Below are 23,628 nucleotides of genomic sequence, written 5' to 3'. Positions count from 1 at the left end.
GAGTTTCTGAAGGCTCTGGACATTGTAGGGCTGTTATTGTTGTCACACCTCTTCATTGTAGTACAAAGGACTGGGACAGCACATCACACACTGAGTTGGTGGTCCCAATTTTTATTGTTCCAATTATCAAGGTATCACACTTCTCAGTCTTCCTGGGAAAGATCACTCTGGGGTGTTGGAGTGGAGGCTCTGACTGATTGTTGAACTTCAGATCCAGGAGGAGCCACCCAGCTTTTGTCTTGGCCATAGAATAGTGTACAGGTTTTTTTTTCCCAGGAGTATGGGGTACCTTGGAGGCTTTTAAGTACTGTGCAGTCCTTATCTGTCCAAAAGCAAAAGCTGCATTCTTGGCAATGCACTGGCGCAGTTAGCTGTTGTGTGTGAAGCAGCAGGGATGAGAGGCTGCTCCTCGAAGTATGAGGCCACAGTTCTCGACCAGAAAAAGGTGGATTATCTCCTTTGGGTTGGGGGTGAGTGTCTGACTCAAGAAGGTGAGTTTCAGTATCTTGGTGTCTTGTTCACAAGTGATGGTTGGATGGAACAAAAGATGAACAGACAGGTCCCTCCTGTCTGTTTAGTTGAATAAAGGGTTGAGCAAAAAAAAACAAGTTCTTGGTTTACCAGCCCGTCTATGTTCCAACCATCACCCATGGTCATGAGGTATGGATCATGACTGAAAGAATCAGAACCTGGATACAGGCAGCGATAATGAGCTTCCACTGGAGGGTGGCCTGGCTCAGCCTCAGAGATAGGGTGATTAGCCACTGCTTCACAACATTGAAAAGAGACAGTTGAGGTTGTTTGGGCATTTGACCAGTATGTTCCCTGGTGCCTTTCTTTGAGGGTTGTCTGGGCGTCTCCCACTGGGAGGAGAACCCGGGGAAGGCCCAGAACACATTGGAAGGACTGAATATCCCTTCTGACCTGGGAATGCCTTGAGATACCCCAGAATGAGCTGGAGGAAGGTGCTGAGGAGAAGGATGTCTGGGTGTCTCAGCTAGACCTGTTGCTCCTGCAACCTGATCTTGGATTGGAGGAAGACAATGATTAGATGGATGGATGGATGGATGGATGGATGGATGGATGGATGGATGGATGGATGGATGGATGGATGGATGGATGGATGGATGGATGGATGGATGGGAAGGGAGGAGTGACATTGAACGTCTGAGAGGAATCATCATGCAGTGTGAGTGCAATTCATCACTTTAACATCAGCATCACCAATTTTCCCCAATCCCCAAAATGAGTCTATGCATGGATCATTGTTGCTATGAGGACTGCACACTTTCCTGTCAAGAGTTTGTTTTATAGATCAATACACAAAATGACGTGTGCACGTTTCACGTCCCGTTTTGTGAGTACACACGCTTTATAAATGAGGCCTCGGGGCAGTGGTTCTGTCTGTTCACAAGAGAATCCTGCAGATTAAATGTCCAGGTCAGTTCCTGCATCCCTGCTAACACACACAACATAAGTCACTAGACAAGCTTTGTTGTATAAATCAGACAGTTACAAAATGAGCTTAAAACAAACATAAACTTGCAACCTCTTAATCAGATACAGAGGTACTTTCTAAAGTGAGCAATTGCTCCACATTGAGTCAAGAAATGGGACCTAATGGCTCAAGATTCAAAAGCTTCTCATCTATGCACTTACTCACCAAGTCAAGAGCAATGCTCAATCATCCAGTAAAAACTTACAAGCAGAATGAGTCTCATGCATGTAAAGGATGACACTAGTATAAACACCCCTTAACTTCTGATAAGATCTGGGGCCCTAATGAGGTCTACTAGCCAATACTCATCATCATCAAAGTGTCATAATCTACAGGAGTTTGTGTTGATTTTCCTTTATGTATGTATTTTTGGTTGGTTCAGTGCTCATTTATAGCAATTGTTAATTTAGTGAATTCTGTTATTGTCTTTCAATGTTTACTTTGCATTATTTTCTGTGTTCATCGCTGACTGCCCGAGCTCAGTCTTCTCCCTTTCTCTCAGCTCTTCATTTACTCTGATTACTTCCACCTTTCAATTGCCTAATTTCTCCACTCTGGCTATACTCCCCTGGTTCCCTATGCTGGTTGCTCTGTGTTCCTTTTTGGATTCATACCTCCTGCCACCCTGTTTTTCTGCGCCAGTTCCTGTGTTACTATAGTTTTGCTAGTTTCTTTATTTTTTTATTTCTAAAAAAACGCTCAGCTTCAAACTGTGCGCTTGGGTCTTCTTTTATTGCAACCATGACGCAAAGCATCGCAGGAAGAGTTTTTGTCCAGAAGTAAAGTCATATCTCTTACACTGTCTTTGTCTTGGAACAGTACACCTCTAAAGCTAAAGCATGTCTTTGAAGGACCCCTGATTTGTTTCTTTGGTAGATTAAAACACAGAGATCTAAGAGTAACAGAGAAGAACCTTATTATCTTGCCTAAGAATAGTTACGATTCTCTGCTTTTGAGAAAATAGCATGAGCAGGTAAAACATTAAGGCCACCACATTACAGAAGGGCCCCTCAGAGCAACAGGTTACTGGTTCAAAGCCAGAAAGCTGCTCAGTGACTTAGTCTTGCATAAGTGCATATTATTTTGTCAGTGGCATTATAAAATAGAAGGGCAGCTCATGGCCGACTGACCCCCGAAGTGTCTATGCATATCTCCACCCTGTTGGAGTAGACATGTTCGGGCCCTGGTCAGTTGTTTCCAGACAGACAGGAGGAGGCCGAGCCCAAAGCAAGCACGGGGCAATGCTGTGCTGCTGCATGAGTTGACAAACGGTGCACATTAAGATCATTACACCATTACTTATGCCCACCTGCATTAATGCACTCATGTGGTTCTTTATGACGCGTGGACCAGCGAAGCCGATAAGACCGGACTGCAGGACAAATTTCGTGGTTGCTGCAAAGGAACTGGGATCGAGCCACAAACATCCAGACGTCATAGTACAAAGGTTCTGTTTGTGGATGTCACCTGCAATGATCCTCCCTCAGAAAGTGGGACTCTCCCCACTCGCGGGAGAATTTACAAACAAGAATCTCTATAGCAAACAAGGAAGACAAGTGCAGGCTCTCGCTGACAAGTATCTATCAGGAGTATCTTCCCACCCACCAACCCCGCAGGAAGTGGAAAGAAACAGAGGGATCTGTCTATCTGAATGGGAGATATTGTGCTCCTCAAGGACTAAGTGGCCTATGGCAAAATTCACTGTCATCTTTCCAGAAAGAGATGATAGAGTCATGGAAATCCAGCTAAAGATGTCAGAACAAGGCTCTTTAAAGACTTTACAGAGAGCGATTATAGAAGAAATACTTTTACCAACCGTTGGGGAGGTATCGATTTGGGTCATCTGCCCTAATAAGGTCAAGCAGGGAGTGTTCTACCTTTCAGGCATTTTAGGTCATTCTTTGTTCACTGGAATTTCATTTGTCAGGTATGCTATTATTTTGAAATTGTAAACTATGGTAAAACAGGAAATACTAAGTGCATGACTCACAGACCAACACACATGAATGTAATGGGAAAGAATGATACTGTAAACCATGATAAACCTTTCTGTAACTTCAAGAAAAGCAACACATGTTTGTGTTATTGTTTGTGCTAAATAAAAAAAAGCTTTAGACTAGAGAGGTTCGGGGGGGGGGGGGATATCAGTCACATTTAAACAAATAATTTCTAACAATAGTTGTCGGTGCATTCAGCTTGAACAATATGCCTTGTTTTGTGTCTCCGTGTTATGTGTGACATCTGAGCCAGTGTCTCACAAACATTTCACTATTGGCCAAATAATAGCAATAAAGGTTCTTGACTTTTGAAAGTCCATTTATTTCAGTTCAGAGTTTTTACCTTGTCAGTCACTAATCTAAACTAGGTTGAATTGACAAAACCTAATTGAGAAAAGAAACAAAAAATAATCCTTAACTTAATTCATCAGAGGTAAAAGTTTGTTAAAGCATTACGAGGAGGAACCCTAATAAATGAGTGCTGTCTAGACTTCAGGCAGTCTCTTTCCGTAAATGATTGTAAACAAAGTATTGAAAAATAAATATATTATTCTTCCACACAGAAATGTGTATAATTAAATTTATTTCCCTGATAAACAGGCCCTACATATTAGATTTATAATTTGTCAACCTTCCCCCTGATTTGGCTGTGAATAACAATAGCTCAAATTAGATTAAAGCACACATTCATTATGAAAGGCTAATATGAATAGCGTGTTTTGGCAAACACAAATTGTGTCAGTCTCCAAATATTCCGGACCCAGCTGCATAATGTCAATTCTAATTCAGAACATCTTTTGGTTGAAAATGGGTCTGTTCTGACTTAACTGGCCTTGATTATGATCATTATGTGCCCAAACCATGCTTTTGTCTGTTTGGTAGACAAAAACTCTCTCAGGTGAACTCTGCTCATACATCTTTTTACAGAACGCAGGTCAAACATTTTACGGATCCTCTAAATGCTGCAGAATTTTGCCTAAGTGCGGAGTTTAATACTTTTCAACATGTACACTTTTCTTATAGCTGATTAACGCACTCTTGAAGTCCACTCTCCTGTTTATATGTAAAACAGTTTATCTATCTAGTTCTTCTTGTTGATATCAAAAGATAATCATAAAGATTTACTTCTCCTAATTTTTGAGTGTATTAATGAGAACATCATTCATTAAAAAGCTCCTCGGTTAATTAATATGAACAATTATTACTTTTTTAAATGAATGATTTTGGGAAAACATGCAGCTGTTTTGGAGTGCTTCAATTTGTATTTATTTGTTGATTTGGGGGCGAGGCCACTCCTCTACTTCACCGCTAATTATCCCTAATTGTTTCTAGAATCATTTTCTTAATTCTTAACACCTTCCTATAAACCCTTTTTAGTCTACTCATCCTCAAAATTCCTTTTTTTGTTCTTCTTATCCTTCCTTCTGACCCATGATTCACATTCATTCTCCTCCCCTTTGTGACCCTTTTTACCTCACTCTTCTTCATCGCTACATACCAATCATTTTCATCCCACTCAACCTCCTCATCTCTCCTTATGACACATTTTCATTCTCTTCATCCTCATTACTATTTCTCTAGGAACACTTCCCACTCATCCTCATTTCTCCTTACCAATCCTTTTCATCCCTCTCATCCTCATCATCCCTCTTTCTGGCCTCTTTTTATCCTACCGATTCTCCTCATCACACTTTGTGACCTCTTCTCGATCTCTTGCTCCATTTTATCTCTCTTTACAATTCCTTCTTCAGACTCGCCCTTTTTTCTCTGTCTCTACTACACAATTTTATCCTTCTCTCTGTGTTCAGTTCTCAGTGTGACATGATTAAGATTTAGCAATGGCCAGTTTACGTCGCCTCTGAAAATGTTTAGCCCTAAAAGTATTGAATCCTATTTCAGCATCGCTTTTGTGTACAAAACTACTTTCAAGCCCATACTCCCACAGCATGATGGCACCGACATCGTGCTTCTGTGCTGGTGGTTTTCTTTTCCTCTGAGCTTCATTAAATCACCTAAAAAAATAAATAAAACGTTGTTTAAAAAAGAGCCAGGCCCATGTCTATTTTATTTTACAGTATTTCTGCAATTATCTGTTTTCCGTTGTGCAGCATATCACACGGGCTCAAGCTACAGCCCAAGATCAGCCACAAAAAAGTCAGATGTTTGTCTTACGTTTCCTTTGCCTGTTTGAAGGACGTTCAACTTAGACTTCCTTACAGCAGCACCACATGCTTGGTGTAAAATGGCAGTTTTATGAGCGTCAAATTCCTTTATATTACCAACTGCTGAGATGGAAACCGTAAAGTTTTTGGCACATGTCTTATAGCACTCAGATTTTTATCCTAACATGCCATTGTTTGCTTTTTATTGGAGGAGGATATCTTCCTTTTTATTGGGCACGTGTATATTTATTTTGGTCATATTTTCCTGTATTTCTATGCCATTGTTTTCTCCTTTGAGTTGCTCCCCTCAGAGGTTGCCACAGTGGATCGCCTGCCACCATCTTACCCTACCATTGTTCAATGATTGATTTTCTTTGAAAAACACCCTAATAAAAGGACATTGTGGTTGAAACGTGCTATTCTAATCAGTTCTGATTGGCTGATTGATTTTGAAACACGTAAGCAGCTCTCTTGTCTTCACAATTTAACCAAAAAAAGTCTTTTCAAGCAGCACAAGGATCATTCATTGATCTTATGACACTGTAATAAAGCACCAGTGATTATTATTATGGGATTTTGGTTCAGGAACTAAGGGCAGAAACACGTTAATAACTTATATGGTTATTATAGTATAATAATAGTCGCATGCGATTGCTTAGCTAGTTAATCGGACAATTTTAAATACACAGTCTATGCAAACGTGATGCAGTTTGATCTGTGTTAAAACTGGAAAACCCCTCGTTGAATAGTTATTCTTCTATTCATATTATTTCGTGGTCATCTTGCTAGAGATAAGTGAAGAGGATCTTCGCCATGAGCAAAACATCCAAATAAATCTGGTGCCACGCCATAAAATGTGATGCACACATGAAAGTGTGGTGTAAAGCAACTGCAGGCGGGATGGGGGGGGGGGGGGGTTGAGGGGGAGATAATCGTGGATAATAGAAGGCTTGCTTTGTGTGTAGTGTCTTGGAAACGCGTTTCGGAGCATTAATTAATTACAACCTGCTTTTGTGAGCCTGTAAATTATGAATCATTCAGCGCCCTTGCTGGTTGTGGCACTGAAAGAAAGTAACACATTTAGACTGTTTTCCTGCTGCTGACTTTAATCAAAGCGCATCCGAGTAACTCCGACTCTCGAGTTTAGGAGGAGTTTGCGACTCCTGTTGCTCTGCGAGACTTTTACCAAAACGCCTTGCACAGGATAAGATCGGGCCGAGCTGCAGATCCACTGTTCCCGGGGACCCGCTGGGGAGTTTCTGTCGTGCAAAGTCCAGTCTCGTGGTCAGGCGAACTCTTTCTGGGAAATGAGCCAAACCAGCCGACAGTTATCTTGCAGCTCCGTTTGGCCCGGGGTTAAGAAAATAAAGGCAGGCGACGCAGTGAACGCTCTCAGCATGGCGCACAAAAATGAAGAAAGTCCCGTCGGTTTCACCAAAAGCTGTGCAGGAGGCGGCAGGTTTGAAGAAGCCGATACTAATGCCAGGAGCCGCGGCTCTGGGTGCGTTAACCCACCAGCCCGTAACATGGAGGCGCGCTCCTGTCAGACAGCTGTTGCATCTCAAGAGGAGTTGTTAAACGCTGACAGCCGCTCCTTTTCTGCGTGCGCCACAATCTCAGAGACAGCCAGAGAGCTGTGCAGAGCAGTGTCCGTGTCTTTGGGTCTCACCATGGAGTCCAGTGACATGAGCGACGTGGACGCCGCACTCCCCCCATGTGCAACAAATGACCAAATCAGCGGAGAGTATTTCTTCGGGGTGGACGCCGCGGCTCTGAGCTGCCCCGAAGCCCAGACCCAGCTCGCTTACAGGTGTCCGAACCGGGATGAGCGAGCGGCGCACGGCCAGAAGCCACCCGTAAAGATGTTTAAAAGTTCAGAGACGCCTGCGCATTTTCATCACCTCACCTCCAGCCGGACGTCTGTGAACGCGCAAAACTTCACACCGTGCGAGGCTGACGACACGGAGCACCTAAGCGCAGCCCGCGCCGTTTCCTGCCCTTACGCCCCAGACCACTTAGCGCAGTTTAGCCACACAGCGGCGGCCAACGAGAGGCCGTGCAGGGCGGCATACGACCCCCAGGAAGGAGCGCGGGACTTCGGGGATGTCCCAGAGAGCGACTCCGGCGGATATCAGCCGGAGCAGTACAGCGTCAAAATCAAGTCCGAGGGAAGCGAAGGCTGGGGCTCGCTCTGGGGCGGCGGATACAGCTTCAACAAGAGGCACAACACGCAGTTCTGGGGCTCCAGGCAGTGCATGAACGCACACGAGCCTGGAGCGAACGCGGTGTTCACATGTAATCCATACGAGGGGAGCGTGGTGCGTCCGGAGCAGTGGTACCCCGGTGGGATGCTGAGGACCCCTTATCCCAACTCCGGGGACATGAAGAGTCAAGTCGGTGAATGGTTGGATGTTGTCTACAACGACACAAGGTAATTGTTATAATAATAATAATAATAATAATAATAATAATAATAATAATAATAATAATAATAATAATAATAATAATAATAATAATAACAATTATTATTATTATTAATTATTATAATAATAATAATAATAATTATTATTATTATTATTATTATTATTATTATTATTATTATTATTATTTATAATACAATATGTAGTGTAATAACATTCTTTAGTTTTGTGAAAGCACAAGAAGTGCGGCTTTTTGCACTTTGCAAGACAAACAGACACACATATATATATATGGTGGTTTTTTATATATATATATATATATATATATATATATATATATATATATATATATATATATATATATATATATATATATAATCCCTTTTTTTAAGCTACCTCTAACATTAGGTGATCCGTCAGAAAACCAATCCTGTTCAGTTCCATTTAAGTCCATGCAATCTGAGCATGTTTGTTTGTCTGCCAGGATGAAGGAATAAGTCAAATGACAGCGTGGGCAAACTTTTTCAATCATATGCGAATAAATAAATAACAATAAACTAAGAACATGATCCAGAGATTCCTGGTTCTCTCTGATTTAAGGGGATCACAAACAACATAAAAAGATAATCCTACTCATGTGTCCATATAATCTGGGCACCTTTGGTGGTTTGTTTTATTATTAAAAGCATAGGGGATAATTAATACAATTGCTTCAATAACAAATAAAACGTGGATTTAAAGCAGTCCTCAAATCAAATACAAAAAAGGAGCAAAAAAAAAAAAAAAACATTTAAAAAAAAAACAAAAAAAAAACTAATGAACATGAACCAGAGTGTTTGAGTTATTACTCATTTTAGGAGATTCCAAGCTTAAACATTTAGATGCTATCCATCATGTGTCCCCATTAAAACCATGTGCCCTGACCAAGTTCTCTGGTCAGTCTGACTGAAGAGAAAAAAAAACCTTAGAAAGCATTAAACTTATGAGATAAAAAAAAAACATGTGTTTCGTCTTAGCTAGCATCCTGTTTATGCCTTGCAGACAGCTGTTTTTAGTGTTGTAGTTGCATTCCTACTACACGTGTTTTTTCCCCATTAGAAACCAAATCATGTCCAATTCCTGAAAGATTATTACAACTCAACTCGGCTCACAAAAATGGATTAGAAATCCTTGACTAGACAGACGTTGAAGCTCACTATACATATTTGAGTCACATGAATACGTCCTCTAGTTAAAATTTATTAACACAGTTAAAATCACTCAGCATAAGATGAATGCTTTTTGCAAAAAAAAAAAGGTTTTATTGCCCAGGCAGGCAGTCTGTTGTGGCATTTGTGGACCAAACAAATAGATGACGGTGAAGTCTCGTAACTCTGCTGCTCAGGTAAAATTCATTATAATTTTGATTGCTGATCCTGCAGCAGCCCGTCCAAGCCGTATTTGCCAAAGCAAGGCAGAAATAATCAGCAAAAATGCATTCCATGGTTTTATGGAGCTTCATTCTTTTAAAAATAACAAACATATAAACTATTCAAAAGAAAAAAGGCGACATGCATCACATGGGTTCTAATGATCTAATATAAATATCATTAAACTGGTAATTTAACTCAGTGGTTAGCATTGTCAATGAGGGATGTGATATGAATGCAATAAACTGTAACGTTACGTCAAAATTTGTATGTTTGTGCTAATTTTCTTCTGCCTCTTTTTTTTATAGCGCAGCATTTGTATTTTCTTATTTTAATGATGAGAAAACATCTATCCCTTCTGTGTCGTATTTATCAGAGGTGACTATTTTGGCTTCAGATTCTCTTAAGATTTGAACTCAGAGTTATATGACATATATCGCTTTGTCTTCCTATGACTTAGTTTGGTTCGTAACACCAAATGGACCTGTGCCGGGTATGTTGATTGACTCTAGAGTCATATATTACACAGCCAAGGGCTTTTCTCCAACCGTCTGAGTTCACTGAAGGTAATAACTCAGAGCGTGTACTCCGAGACTCCAGTTTTTCTGAGAAATCGTGCATGTAGGTGCACCATGTTTTTGTGATTTGCCTTTTTATTTGAATGCTTTGACTGTAGAGGGCGACAAGAAACATCCAACTGATCTCCCCACTCGGTGCTCTTTTTTTTTTTCTCTCTCCCTTTTTTTTTGACGGTGTCCTGTTTAAACTACAAGGTCATCCTAGTTCGCCAGACGTTGCCATGGTCTAACAGTCTGATTCAAAAAATCTGTTTACTGCAATACCGCTTTTTCATGTGGTTAAACATTCAAATGAGCTAGATAATTTTCAGCAGACACACTTAACTATTCATTAACAAGTGCAGCAATGATCTGCTGTTCATCTGGATAAAAGCTGCTCTCTTCTTAACTTTTTTTGGCAACAAATTGCAAAAAAACCACACATCACATTATTTAAAACAAGACTAAGTCTTGTTTTAAATGAAAATGTCTCATTTGTAGCAGAATAATGTGCATCGCACGGCATCATATGTTGCTGGAAAACACGAGGATTTACTGCAGAGCACATACAAGAACACTAGCATGTTCCGCAAATATAGTGGAAATCTTGAATATGTTTCATCCGTTTGTGGAATTAAGGAGGGCATTCAGAGAGAAGTGGAGAGAAAATAAGAGTCTGTGACTGCTAGGCTTGTACGTTGAGGGAAGCAAAAGTGGATAGAAAGATATTAACGCTCGTGAAAGGCACGGGATCTGTTGATCTTCACGCTAACACATCATGCTAGCTGATCAATGGAGGACAGCAGACTATGACTGGATAAAGTTGGGCGGAAACAGATGCATTGAAATGGAAAGTAACAGCTGGACACCTGGAGATGAACGCCTTGAACGTTTTGCAAGTTGAGACGGTTTTGTCTCCTGTAGCTGCATTGGTTGAACAAGTATGACAGTAAATATCAATGTTTCCATGGAAATATACAAATAGACCTTTTAAAATAGCAACACATCAATACTTGTTTTGTTTTTTTTAAATAAAGATAATATTGTCTTCATGTTTTAATTCATTGACTGCATGTTTTCAAAGAATGCGATTAACCTGTGCACTCCATTTTTACTCAGAGGTGGGAATTTATAAAAAACATAACCAGGAAAATCTCCTAAAGTCTGAATCCTGAGTGGGAAAGTTTAAAGTTTTTCACTATCCCCAACTTCAAAATCCAATATGGCGGCCATTGTTAAAACGTGGCAATACCTGTAGTAGTAAACGCTTGTCAGCTTGTACCTCATTAAATCGTTCACATCCATGTTTTTGAACATCATCTGTTAGTGAGCACGTTCAAATAAATAACAGGCAAAGACATTCCTTCGTTTTGTCTTGTTTTGCTTAGAGTGAATAGCTTATAAATTAACACAAATATAAGCAATTCCGTTGAGGTTTCTATTTTTTCTTTAATCAAAAGCATGCAATGTAAGAGCAAGATGATTTTTGATTTCCAATGCAATCCATTGAACTGCTCCGTCTCAAACCTTTGTCACACCCCTCCATCAGTCTGTTTTTATAACCCAAAACTGAACAGGCTTTCTTCTTCTTCCCATATTTATGATGATTCATAGGTCAGATCCAACCTATACGACTCTCTATAGGCTGTGGTAAGAAACTAAAATGCGGAACAACAGAAGACAGAAATCATTGGTAAAATGCATCTGCAAACACTTTCTGTCTACTGTTGTCTGTAGTGCACTTCAATCCACTAGAAAGTGAACAGAATCTGCAAGCATGGGACCTGAGTGAGCAGGTTAAACCCAGGTATGGAGGACGTTTGAGCGTGAGGGGAAAGATGCAGGCTGGAGGACAGAATATTGGTGCAAGAGGCGATCGGTCTGAGCCCAGGAACAACGTTTTTAGGGAGGGCAGAACTCCCTGCTTGCAAGCAAGCAGGAGGTTTTTCAGTGTGAGGACAGAACTTTAGGAAAGGGAAGCACTATACTGTAGAGCAGTGCCGTCCAACTATTTTTTTCATCATGTTGGACGCATTATACTTGTTGGCCACAAAATTTCATTTCATCTAGATATAAAATAAAAAAAATACAATGAAATGTGGTTTTATTTTCACCTGTGTAGATCCAAAACATGTTCGTCTTTCTAAAGGAAAGGCAGTTTTTGTTGATGGGGACTGATTGTATTCTACTTAATTGGTTCAGAAAAACTTTTTAGTCTATTCCTCATAAAAAAACCAGGACATGGTCACAAGTATGTGCTATATTAGCTGAAGCAAAGAGTGCCCCCAATTTGTCCTTTTAAGTAAAAGTCACTGCTTGTTAGTGGTCCTGTCCGCAAGGCAATTAAAATGAAAGCTAAGAACATGGTTTGTAAAAGACAAATACTTCGTGTTTCTGATTTTAAGAAGATTTCACTTTGTCCGTGACAGTTTTGCACTAAAATCCCTTTTTTTTTGTAAAGTGTCCATCTTTTTAACTGCTTGTGCTTTCACACATTTGTACCATACTTGAATTGCTGTCTGGAGCCACATAAAGTTATTCCGAGGGCCATAAATGGCCCCCGCCTGGCACATTGGAAACTCCTGCCTCAGAGTGAAAATAAAAACTTCTGCTTTAAATTTCAAAATGTCTGCCCTTGATTCCGACATACAGATGCATACCTCCACACAAATCACACTGGTTTTCCGTCTTACAGCTGGAACATAATAAGGACCCAATTCAATAAAATTTTATTTATGTAGCACCAATTCACAACACGTCATCTCAAGGATCTTTACAAAGTCAAATTCAATCAGATTCTAGAGATTGGTCAAAAAGTTTCCTCTCTAAGGAAACCCGGTAGATTGCATTGAGTCTTGACAAGCAGCATTCACTCCTCATGAAAGAGCGCAGAGCCACAGTGGACAGTCGTCTGCATTGTCGATGGCTTTGCAGCAATCCCTCATACTGAGCATGCATGAAGCGACAGTGGAGAGCAAAAATCCCCTTTAACAGGAAGGAAAAACCGAAGCAAGAAGCCAGTACCACTTGTTCTTGGTTCACTGTTGCCCTGTTCAGTTTAAAGGGACCTAGTCACTTACTATGACCATTAAAATAAAAACACAAAGAAACATATATTCACCTGCAAAATAAAACAATATACACCAAGTGTTCATCCTGATGGTGTTTACTTGCTACTTTTAAAATAACTGTGCAAGGGGCACAATCAGCAGACATTAACATTGTTGTGCCATCTATTGGCAGCACCGGGAAATACAAATACTATCAGAAAGCAAAAATGTGACTACTGACGCAGCTAGAGTAGGAGACAGCAGACCGTCCTGCAATGCCTCGCAATAAAGTGACAGCTCGGTGTGACCGAAGAGCAACCTGATCTACAGGGTTAGTGTTACTGTTTCTACTGGCACCTCTGCTGGCCGTTAACGACTCGCTCGGCTGCATTGGTTCTCCTCGCTCACTCACTGCGTGCACGCACACGGCGTACTTCTGGCCACGTGGTCTTGTTATGGTAAATGTACACAAAAGCCCTTTGTTTATTAACAAATAGAGCAAAAACAAAGTGCAAAACACAGAAATAAATTATAATAGGCCAACAGGGCGCAATACTTTAACAGGATACAACCAGAGTGAGCTACTGGCGTAGAAATTCGTAAATTCATAGTAAGTGCCTAGGCCCCTTTAAACCTATTCTTGTTTTTTAACCAAAATTGCACCTGTCATTTCTCGCTTGAATAACGTCTGTTTGGCTCAAAAGTATTTTTTTGTCAACGTTACAGTTAACAATCTTTGCATTTGCCTTATTTTGAGTACTACCAAAGGGTACCACCAGTGTTAGTGGCAATACTTGGGTAAAATGTGTGAGAACTGCAGCATAGAGGTGGTAGTAAACTTCAGGCTCTGATGCGTACACTAAAGGGGATCTGTGGATGGAGTTAGGCAAACCTGCTCACTTCTGTATCAGTGTAATGTACTTAACGGAGAAAAAACAGCATTTGCTCAAAGACGATCATAGAGCTGAGCCACATTTCTTCCTGAATCGTTCCTGAATCATCCCTGCATGCTTGTAAACCTAGAAACTTCAAGGACTGATCAGTCTTAAAGAATCAATAATCTTTATTGTCATCATGTCATCGGCTCCACAACACCTGACGTTCTCACACTTTTCTAATGCCCCCTCCTCACTCATACAGTCAGTATTAAAATAGTCTATGTTGAGATAATTCCAGAGTGTCTTAAGGAATTCCCGCTTTCTTATTAAAAGAGTTGGGAGCATGACTGGTTAGTCATGGCAGCTTCCTGTTTTCAAACAACAAAACACCCTGTGGTTTGCGTCATCCTGGACTGTCCCAGTGTGGGGTCTGAAAGCTTCCATCTTTGAGCTGGGATGTTTACGTGCATAAAAAAAAAGGGCCATTTATGACCCTGAGAACTCCATAAAACAACAAGCTCTCCCTCGTAACATTATAGGAAGAATAAGACTGAACTTAACCAGTCCAAATGGTTGCTAAATAACCAGCGCACGCCTGGTAATTTTCTGTGAATCAGGACACTTCATCCTTGTCACCTTTACACTGAACCTTTATATCTATCTGGCACGTCACTGAGGCAACGTTATGTCTGGGTCTCCTCCGTTATCGCTCCTCTCAAGGCTGCGGCCGGCCCAAGCTAACCCGCATCTCCTCCCAGGGCCACAGCGCGTGCTCTCCAAGCCCGGTCTACCCCATGGCCTACTCGAACTCAGAGAGGCATCTATATAAGTTGCACCTTGTTTTGTGGTTGGACATTGGGAGTTATATTAGGTGTTTTGTGGTGTTCAACTTTAGGCTTAATTTGTCCACAGTTGGTGATAGTTTCACAAGGGAAAAAAAGTGCCAAACCGAACATGGAATTTTAACACGAGAAAAAAAAAAAAAAAAAAAATTCCCCGGACAATAATCTTTATTTAGACAGGCAAAATGAAAACATACGGGAAAGAAGTAAAATCATGTGTTTGCTTGCTGGGGAGATCACCGTCCAAGTTTCCTCACACCTTTGTCTTGTTTCATGTTCAACTGCAGGTTTGAGGCTGGCCGAGAGCACATGTTCCCCATGGAGTTCTTCTTCCCTCCCCAGAGAACGTGTCTGATTTGCTCAGACGAGGCATCTGGCTGCCATTACGGCGCGCTCACATGTGGCAGCTGCAAGGTTTTCTTTAAAAGAGCCGCAGAAGGTAAAGTGTAAAAGTTCCAACATGGATTCAGAGTTGGGTGTTGGCGCTGAAAAGCGCTTTACGCATTTATCTGTCGGTACACTGGCATGCCCTCGGTTGAGATTTTTATGTCAATTTTTGACAATGAGCGCACTTAGTCAAGCTTTCTTTCATTCCCTGTTGGAGCATTTTCCAGTTGCCCAGCTGACCTGTGGTTTGTCTGTGTATCAAACAGGTAAGCAGAAGTACCTGTGTGCAAGCAAAAACGACTGCACCATTGACAAGCTACGGAGAAAGAACTGTCCCTCCTGTCGGCTGAAGAAGTGCTTTGAAGCCGGGATGACTCTTGGAGGTAGGGCGGATTGATGGACTAAAAGGCTTTCGGATGTCTCCAATTATTTTTGATAAATATTATTGCATAACTTCTTGAGTGAACATTTTATCCATTATCTGGGATATCTTTTATATTATACCACAAATATAACCTGTATACAGAGCTATGAAAAAGTATACTTGGACTTTCATTACACTACAGCTACAAACACAGTACTGTATTGTGCTGTCATGTGATGGATCAACACGGAAAAGTGTAAAACTGTGAAATAGAAGGACAAAGATTGATGGTTTTTCCAATATTTTTAACAAATTAAAATCTTAAAAGTGTGGCATGCATAGTCCTCCCACCTTCTGACTCAACAAGTGTAGAACTGACTGCTGCAGTTTTTGCTGCAGGTTGGTTGGGGTAAGTTCAGTCACAATAGAAGGAGAGCATCTGTGAACATCAGTTTTCATTGATTCCTTCTGATTGGATTAGGTCCAGCACATTGTGCTTTGCTTTAAATAACTTCACTGGACCTCTGGCTGTGTGTTGAGGGCTACTGTTTAGCGAGAAGGTGAACCTCCACCCCGGTCTCAAGTTTTTCTTCCTGAATTGTCCTATATATTTTTTGTGTCCCTCCATCAATCTTCCCAACGGCTCTAACCAGTTCCTCTCCCTCTGCTGAAGAAAGGCGCATCCACAGCATGATGCTGCCACCACCATGTCTCACCCTTAGGGATGGTCTGTTTGATGTTAGTTTTCAACCATACATAGCTATTTGTATGTTGGCCAAAAAATTAAACTTTGCTCTCATATACATTTGCTCTTACCTCTTGGTGGGTTTGCAGTTATCTGTGAGATGTTTAAAGCTTGGGATATTACATTATTACCTAGCCCTGCTTTAAACCTTTTTGTAAGGCACTGTATATAAACCCAAGGGGTAAATACCCAAAGTTTTAATATTAACTGATTAGTCATTAGTCGTGTCAACATACATATGCTTCAAACCAAGCATGCACATACATATTCATATGTATACCAATACCATACCTATATAATAATAATAATAATAATAATAATAATAATAATAATAATAATAATAATATTGTCTTTACTTGTCATTGCACTCATTGCCATTACATTACAACTATTATCTACTTCACTATACAATTTATCCTTTAAAATCTCTGGATCAGCCTTCACCTAAACCTACTGTACAAACAGTTGCCATTGTGCACTATCCAGAAACTACACAGTATTTTCCTTCTTTTGGCACATTGAGACAAAAGTAAATTTTCAACGAAAGCCAAATGAAGAGACTAGAAAACATTTCCGACATATACAATATACCTTGTACATCCTTTTAAAGGCCTGCTTGTTACCAAACGGCTGCCTGTCCATCTGAGTGCCCACAAAGCAGGTCATGGTGTCCGCCAGAGTGTGAATTTCTGGCTTTCTCCTTGTACAGTGCAGGGTCAGTTACGTATCTGGATGCAACAGCAGCCTACAATCAAGGAGAAATGTTTTACAAAGCCTTCTCAAGCCGGTCTACTTACACTGATCACAGCTTTATGCAAAGCAGAGAGGCTGAAACGGCTGAAGACAAACCCAGACCCCTTGATTCTTTTGATAAAATGTTCAAAGACTTAAGTTTTCTGACAATATAATTTGAGAAATAGTCCCTGGATTTGATCAAATAATTTTCTGACACAATTTGTTTCAAAGTTTTGGGCTACAACTTAACATTGCATGGGTAGACTGAGCTTGCTCATAATATAACTAATCCTGCCAACCTCACCCATCACCAAATAGTCTGCTACACACGTTTCTGCTATTTCGCTCTCCTCTGACTTGCTTTGAGTGGGTCCGTGGTATGAAACGCGCACTTGTTTTATGTACAGCTGAAAGCAGATATATGCACACAGTTTATAAAAACACATATAACTTCTTTTGTCCCTCAGTCAAGATGTGTCCTGTTTTGGGTCAGTTTTGGGTTACCAAAATTGTTTCGATTTGCTACATGCCAGAATAATGAGAGCGAGTCTGTTGTTGTTGTTTTACATTCAGAAGTTTACATGTTAGGTAAAATTGCTTTTTAAACTGGATGGCTCGAATCGAGCCATTCTGGTGTCCCTTCTAAAAAACTTGGTGATGGACCGTCATAAACATTGATTTTGCTGTCCTTTAGCGTTAATTTGGCGTTAAGCTTAGGGTCATTATCCACCTATGCCGAAGCTTTGACTTTGTGACTGGTGGCTTGAGAAGTTGCTTCAACATTCCCACATGATGTTTTTTTCCCCTCATGATGCCTTCTACTTTGTGAAATGCACCGGTCTCCGCAGCAGCAGAACGCTCACACAGCACGATGCTGCCAATCGCGTACTTCACAGTTGGAATGGTAAACGCAGGCTTGCGGGCTTCCCCCTTTGATCCTCCAAATTTAACAATGGTCATTATGGCCAAGCACTTCAATTTTATCATCATAACACAGGACATAATCTAAAAGTCATAGGTGCTTCCCCCCCCCCCCCAAAAAAAAGGCCATTTGGAAACTGTAATCTGGCTTTTTGTGTTGCCTTTGAGGTGATGGCTTCCTCCTTTCATTCCACGTGAGAACAGGGTTTGTTTGACTGATGTTTAAGAAAGACACTCTCTGGCCAGCTTTAGTTGGCATCTTCACAAAGTGTTTTTCTCTTGTTCTGGGGTAAATACACACTTTTCGTACCGAAACCTGTGATGGATGGACATTTCCAGGGTTTTTGTCTTTAGTTCTCTTCCAGCTTTCTCATCTGATTTCGTTTGATTTTGACATGATGCCACGAACCCATGATGTGTCCAAACTTCTAAAGTTCAAGAAAATAATTAGAAATGTATAAATAAAAGTTATCTCCTGACTTTTGATTTAGCAATTAGAAGTAAGTGTGGTAATTCTGGCCTAAAACAAGACAAGTTTAGGCAGATTTAATGTCATTGAGAAAATGAGATTGTGTCTTTTTATACACTGCATATACGTAGATATCTGGTTTTAGCGGTACAGATACATTTTTAATGACAAAGACATTTCAAAATAGCCGCCTTTGCAGTTTTTTTTCTGAGTTAGCGGTTTAAACATACAGCAATACAACGGTAGTATAAAAGAGTATCTATTCCCTATTTTAGCAAAGCAGAGACGCTTAAGAACACATAAATAACCTTAAATTGATTTTGATTTACAAAACGGAGCCGTGCAGGGAGCCATACAGCTTTAAAGGTCCGGTGGAAATAATGCATACGCCTTTTCCTGTCTTTGTGAATGCACACCACTCACGATAAAAATCTACAGAGGTTTTATCACCTTGCCCACTGTGTGCGGATTATGAATATAAATTTCTAAAAAGGGCTGTAAGGACTTTAACAGAGGCTGCGCAGTAGTTCCTAAATGAACAAAGCCCACTACAGAGAAAGTGAAGTCCTAAAAGTGAAACTATTAGTGGTTTTCCAAGACCAAGTACTTTATTCTCTGCACTGCACATCTCTGCTGGTTCTCTTCAATTGCAGCATCATCACAATAGGGGATGTTACTGATAATCAAGCCCCTGGCTGAGCTGCCATGCAATTTAGACCTCTTCCATTCACTTCTCCTTACTGTCACCCAGACCCGTTCGTCAAATTAGGCTGTAAAGATTGACATGTAGTGGACTAATTTTGGTCTTGTGTTCAATTTTCACTCTCTGCCATTTTCTCATTCTGCTAACGGCGAAAATTGTGCTGGAGGCACAAAACTGACACGAGACATGTGAATTAAAGCTGCAGACATGCTGGTAATTTTGCAACCAGTCACTGACAAACCCTGTGGAGGGAAAATGTGATCTAATGCTGTGATTGTAGTAAAAAGGCGGCCCTTTTCCAGTTGTGGCTTGAAAGATCCTTTCACTTATGTTCTCATCATGGACGTATAATTGACAGCATTTTACGGGGGAAATTTAAGGATATGACATGTGGAAGTTGCAAGAGTAAAAAAAATTACGCATCATGTGACGTTGAAGTTTTTGACTTTAAATGTTTTGTGGGGGAAAAGAGTTCTGACTTAATAATGTGGAAGGTTAATAACTTAAAATAAAATCACAGAGCTATTGTTGGTTCCATTCATTAAATTATACGCTGCATAAAAATTGATCTTATCAATGACAGCTCGTGTCTCTATTCATGTGGTTTTAAAAGGTCTGAAGATATCTGAATCTTTTATCATAATGCCCATCAGTTTCAGACTGAAGCAATGATTTTCCAGTTTTATTAGAGGTTCAAGGGATGACATTTCGAAACTCTTGTTTTGAGAATTCTTAGATATATATAAACAAAAGCAGGGTTATTACAGACATGCTTTTACTGCATATCAAAGCTGAAATCCAGTGCTTTGCAAAAGTACTGGATTTATTAAACTTTTCTACAAGTTGTCATTTTAGGACCACAATGATAATTTTTTTTTTTTTTTGGGAAAAAAAATATAGCTTGCATTTGTCTTTAGTCCAATTTATTTCTAAATAAAATCCAGTGCAACAATTGCATTCAGTAGTCCCATAATTTGTAAATAGATCCACTTGTGGTTCATCTCTATCGAACAAATACAACTGCTATGAGAAGCCCCTCAGAGGTTTTGCCTTTATTGAAGAGTGGTAAAAAGAAAGCAATTGTTGAAAGAAAATCATGACAAGTTTATTTGTAAGAAATAAATAAAAATAAGAAAAATAAAATAGAAAGAAATCATATATAATTTTCTTTATACTTTACAATTGCATACAACTTTGTGTTGGCCTTTCACATAAAATTCCAATAAAATATAACTATATTTGTGGTTATAATGTGACAAAATGTGGAAAAGTTCAATGGGTATGGATACTTATGCAAGCCACTGTATTGGTTAAAAAAAGTGTGTAAAAAAGCCAGTCTCTTAAGGTGCGAAGCTCATAGAGATGTACCCCAAAATACTTCTACAGTGGTTGAAATGCATGCCACACTTTTTATTTTTATTTATAATTGTGAATACCTGCTATTATTTCAGGTCCGCTTCCCAATTATGTACATCCTAGTGTTGTAATGGGACAAAGTGTTAAAAAGTGCAAAAGGTACATCAGACTTTATATGAAGATGTGTTCAAACCTTCACCGACACCCCCACATGATGGCTTAAAACTAAAGTTTTTAAGTTACTCTCCAGGTTTTCTGGGCAATGGTTGAGAAGCTCGACTATCATGTCAAAGTTCTGCGGTGAGATTGATGTAAATAGTTTTCTTTGTTCAAAGAAATTGTGATGTTACATAGTTATAAAGCTCTGCTTTGCAGTTACAGTGCAGTGGCTTCTTTTGATTTTAGTCCAAAAAAAACAGGTGCGTAGATTTTCTCCAAAATCATGTAAAGAAAGCTTTGATGCTGTGGAAATTTTTATTCTGAGCGTGCCTGTTTGTGTTTGTTAATTTACAAATCCCTTAAATCCCAGTCTGGTTTACTTTGAAGTGTCTAACATTTATTAGCTTTTAGGTCATGCCCCAGTGCTTGATCATTTGGAGTTTGGGTTACCTTTTATAGGTTTGGCTTTAACATTAATGTTTGTCTTGCTGATCCCATTTTCACTGTTGACGTTCAAGGATAATGTGGAACTGATCAGTGTGGACGAAAGTGTCTCACACCCCACAAAATTTGTTCGTTTTTAATCTTGTCATCTCTTTGGATCAATTGTGTAAGTTTGAGCACGACTGCAATTGTCTCAGAGGGTCTGCTGCCTTGCTCCTGCTTCCAGAGGCCAAAATATACTTTTTAGCTCCACTTCTAAGAGCACAGACTCTTAAAAGCTTTTCAATAAATAAATAATCCTGAATTCCTTTTGACAATGAATGGGTTAACAATCCAGTAAATGTGCAGAGGTAGTGAAGAATACCACAGGCACAGATGACATTAACTCAAAGGCAAGCAACAACAATTAATCTGAAATGCTACACCAAGGACTCCAAAAGAAAATGCAATGAAGCAACAGCCCCTACTTAATTTTTTAAGCCTTTTTGTTTCTTTTTTATTTATTTACTTGCCTCCATTAGGGCCTATTATGCGTGCGGATAATGTAAATGCAGCATCTCCTATTACTGTTAAAAGAATGACAATCAAAGGCAGCTGGGCCTAATATAAAAGCAACATGTTAAAGCCATTTTCCGTCATCAAAGACAGTGTCTTACATTTGAGAAATAACCAAAACCCCTTCTTCTAAACGGAAGATAAATCAGGAGCAATGCTATAAGAGCCTCCTGTTAGAAATGTTCAGCAGATGTTTGAGCTGGCAACAAGTTATTTTACCATCAATGATGCAGAAGGAAAAACTCTAGACTTGACAAGCAGACTCACTTTGTGGCAGTTATAAATTTGGATCACTGACTGTGTTTTTTTTCCTTCTTCTTCTTTTAAACGCGACATTTACTCCCTCATGTAGCCTTTTGACTGAATAAAGTGAGTGAGGTTGCACTCTGCTAGATAAAATATGACGCACGTTAGTCTGAAGAAAACACAGAGGCCCGCTGAAAGTAGAAAGGGTTAAGTTGGATCAAATGTGCTGAAGCAGGTCTGGAAAGCTGTTGCTTTGCATTCCTTCACACTCAAGAGAATGTTGTGGAATAAAAACGACGGTGGGCAAATTTTTTTGCGTCATGACAGCAGAGCAGTGTTGTATGACATATGGAAGCAAATACAGAAGGAATAAACCGTTTTCTTAAAATGCTGCAATTAAAGGTTAAATGTGAGGTAAAGTACACCATGTGGGGCACATTCACACCTCATGATAGAGATGTGCAAAAACGATGAAAGAAAGTGCTTATTTTTATACTATAGCATAAACTTACAATAACACATTTTGAAAAATCTAACCTTAACCTGAATACATTTTTTTTAAAAGCTGAAATCCTGTGTTAAGGAATAGTTGTTTTTATTACAAATTATTATCATAATTGCTGGTATGGCTGAAAATCCATTTATAATACATGTAACTGATGTATTTTTCTATTTCCAAAAAGCACACTGTTAGAGAACTGTGGCGAAGAGGTACATCTTCAAGTCACTAATTCATCATTACAATAATTAGATTTAAAAAATTATTTTTTTAATCTGTGAAGTTTTCTGAACAGTCCAGGGACTTTAACTGGAATCGTCTGCTTTGGTCCCAGTCGGTTTGGCGTCCACTGTTAAGTACGGTGAATTATCCGCGATGCTGTGGGCCTGTTTCTCTTCTAAAGGGCCTGGCAACTTTGTTCGAGCGCATGGCATCGAGAACTTTTTGAAATACCAGAAGATCATAAACGGTCTGGGGAAAACTGAATTTAATAAGATAATGATCCAAAACAAAACGTCACAGCAATGGTTCACTTAGCAACAACCATGTCAAAAGACAGATGGGCTGAAAAATGGAAAAGGTGTGGACAGATTTCTCATTGACCAAATTATTGATCTTCAAGAAGCAAACAGCAACTTGGGCGATTGTGCAAACTGAATGTGGGTTGACCGACCAGCACGTTATTAACAGCTCATTAGATTGAAGTAAATTACTGTCTTGGGAGAAGTAATGTCTGAATCAAACAACAGATAGAACTCAACAGAAGTGTCTAACAGTGAAGCAGTATTTGAATTTTCACACATACAAACCGACAAGAACTCACTGGCACTGACCAGCTGTTTAGCCTTGAGACAATCCCTTTTGGTAAGGGTATTTAAAAAGGCATCCATTAGCTATGGGGCATAGCAACTGGCATTTTGAGCAACTGAAAAGTGTCATGTGCCCCAATGAAGCCAACCAATTTTTTCCACTTCCAGGAGGATATGAAGACAGGCGATTAAAGTGATCCTCACACCATGTCAAGTGTTTTGGGCAGTGATCAGCTTGAGGTTCCAAAGGATAATGAGCCCAAAGAAATTTGTAAATCTTGGAAAACCAAGGTTATCCATCAACAGATTTTTATCGTTGATGACAGTACCAGTTTTCACGGGGCTCAAACTAAGAGAGTATGGCTTAGTGAGAATAAAACATATGTTTCTAATCTCAACCCCATGGCTAAAACCAGAGTTTAC

At 39.9% G+C, this 23,628-nt stretch overlaps 1 protein-coding gene across 1 annotated transcript in view; it reads left to right on the top strand.

Moving 5' to 3' along the window:
• Nucleotides 1-6,964: 6,964 nt before the first annotated feature.
• ar (androgen receptor) overlaps nucleotides 6,965-23,628 on the top strand; it is a 39,685-nt gene continuing 23,021 nt past the window's right edge. The window contains exons 1-3 of the mRNA XM_012864702.3: nucleotides 6,965-8,088; nucleotides 15,101-15,252; nucleotides 15,467-15,583. Coding sequence (XP_012720156.2) covers nucleotides 6,965-8,088; nucleotides 15,101-15,252; nucleotides 15,467-15,583 — 1,393 coding nt within the window. The remainder of the gene's footprint in view (nucleotides 8,089-15,100; nucleotides 15,253-15,466; nucleotides 15,584-23,628) is intronic.

Source organism: Fundulus heteroclitus, chromosome 11 (genome assembly GCF_011125445.2).
Source record: "Fundulus heteroclitus isolate FHET01 chromosome 11, MU-UCD_Fhet_4.1, whole genome shotgun sequence".
Taxonomy (NCBI): Eukaryota; Metazoa; Chordata; class Actinopteri; order Cyprinodontiformes; family Fundulidae; genus Fundulus; species Fundulus heteroclitus.
This window is presented reverse-complemented; position numbering and strand designations above follow the sequence as displayed.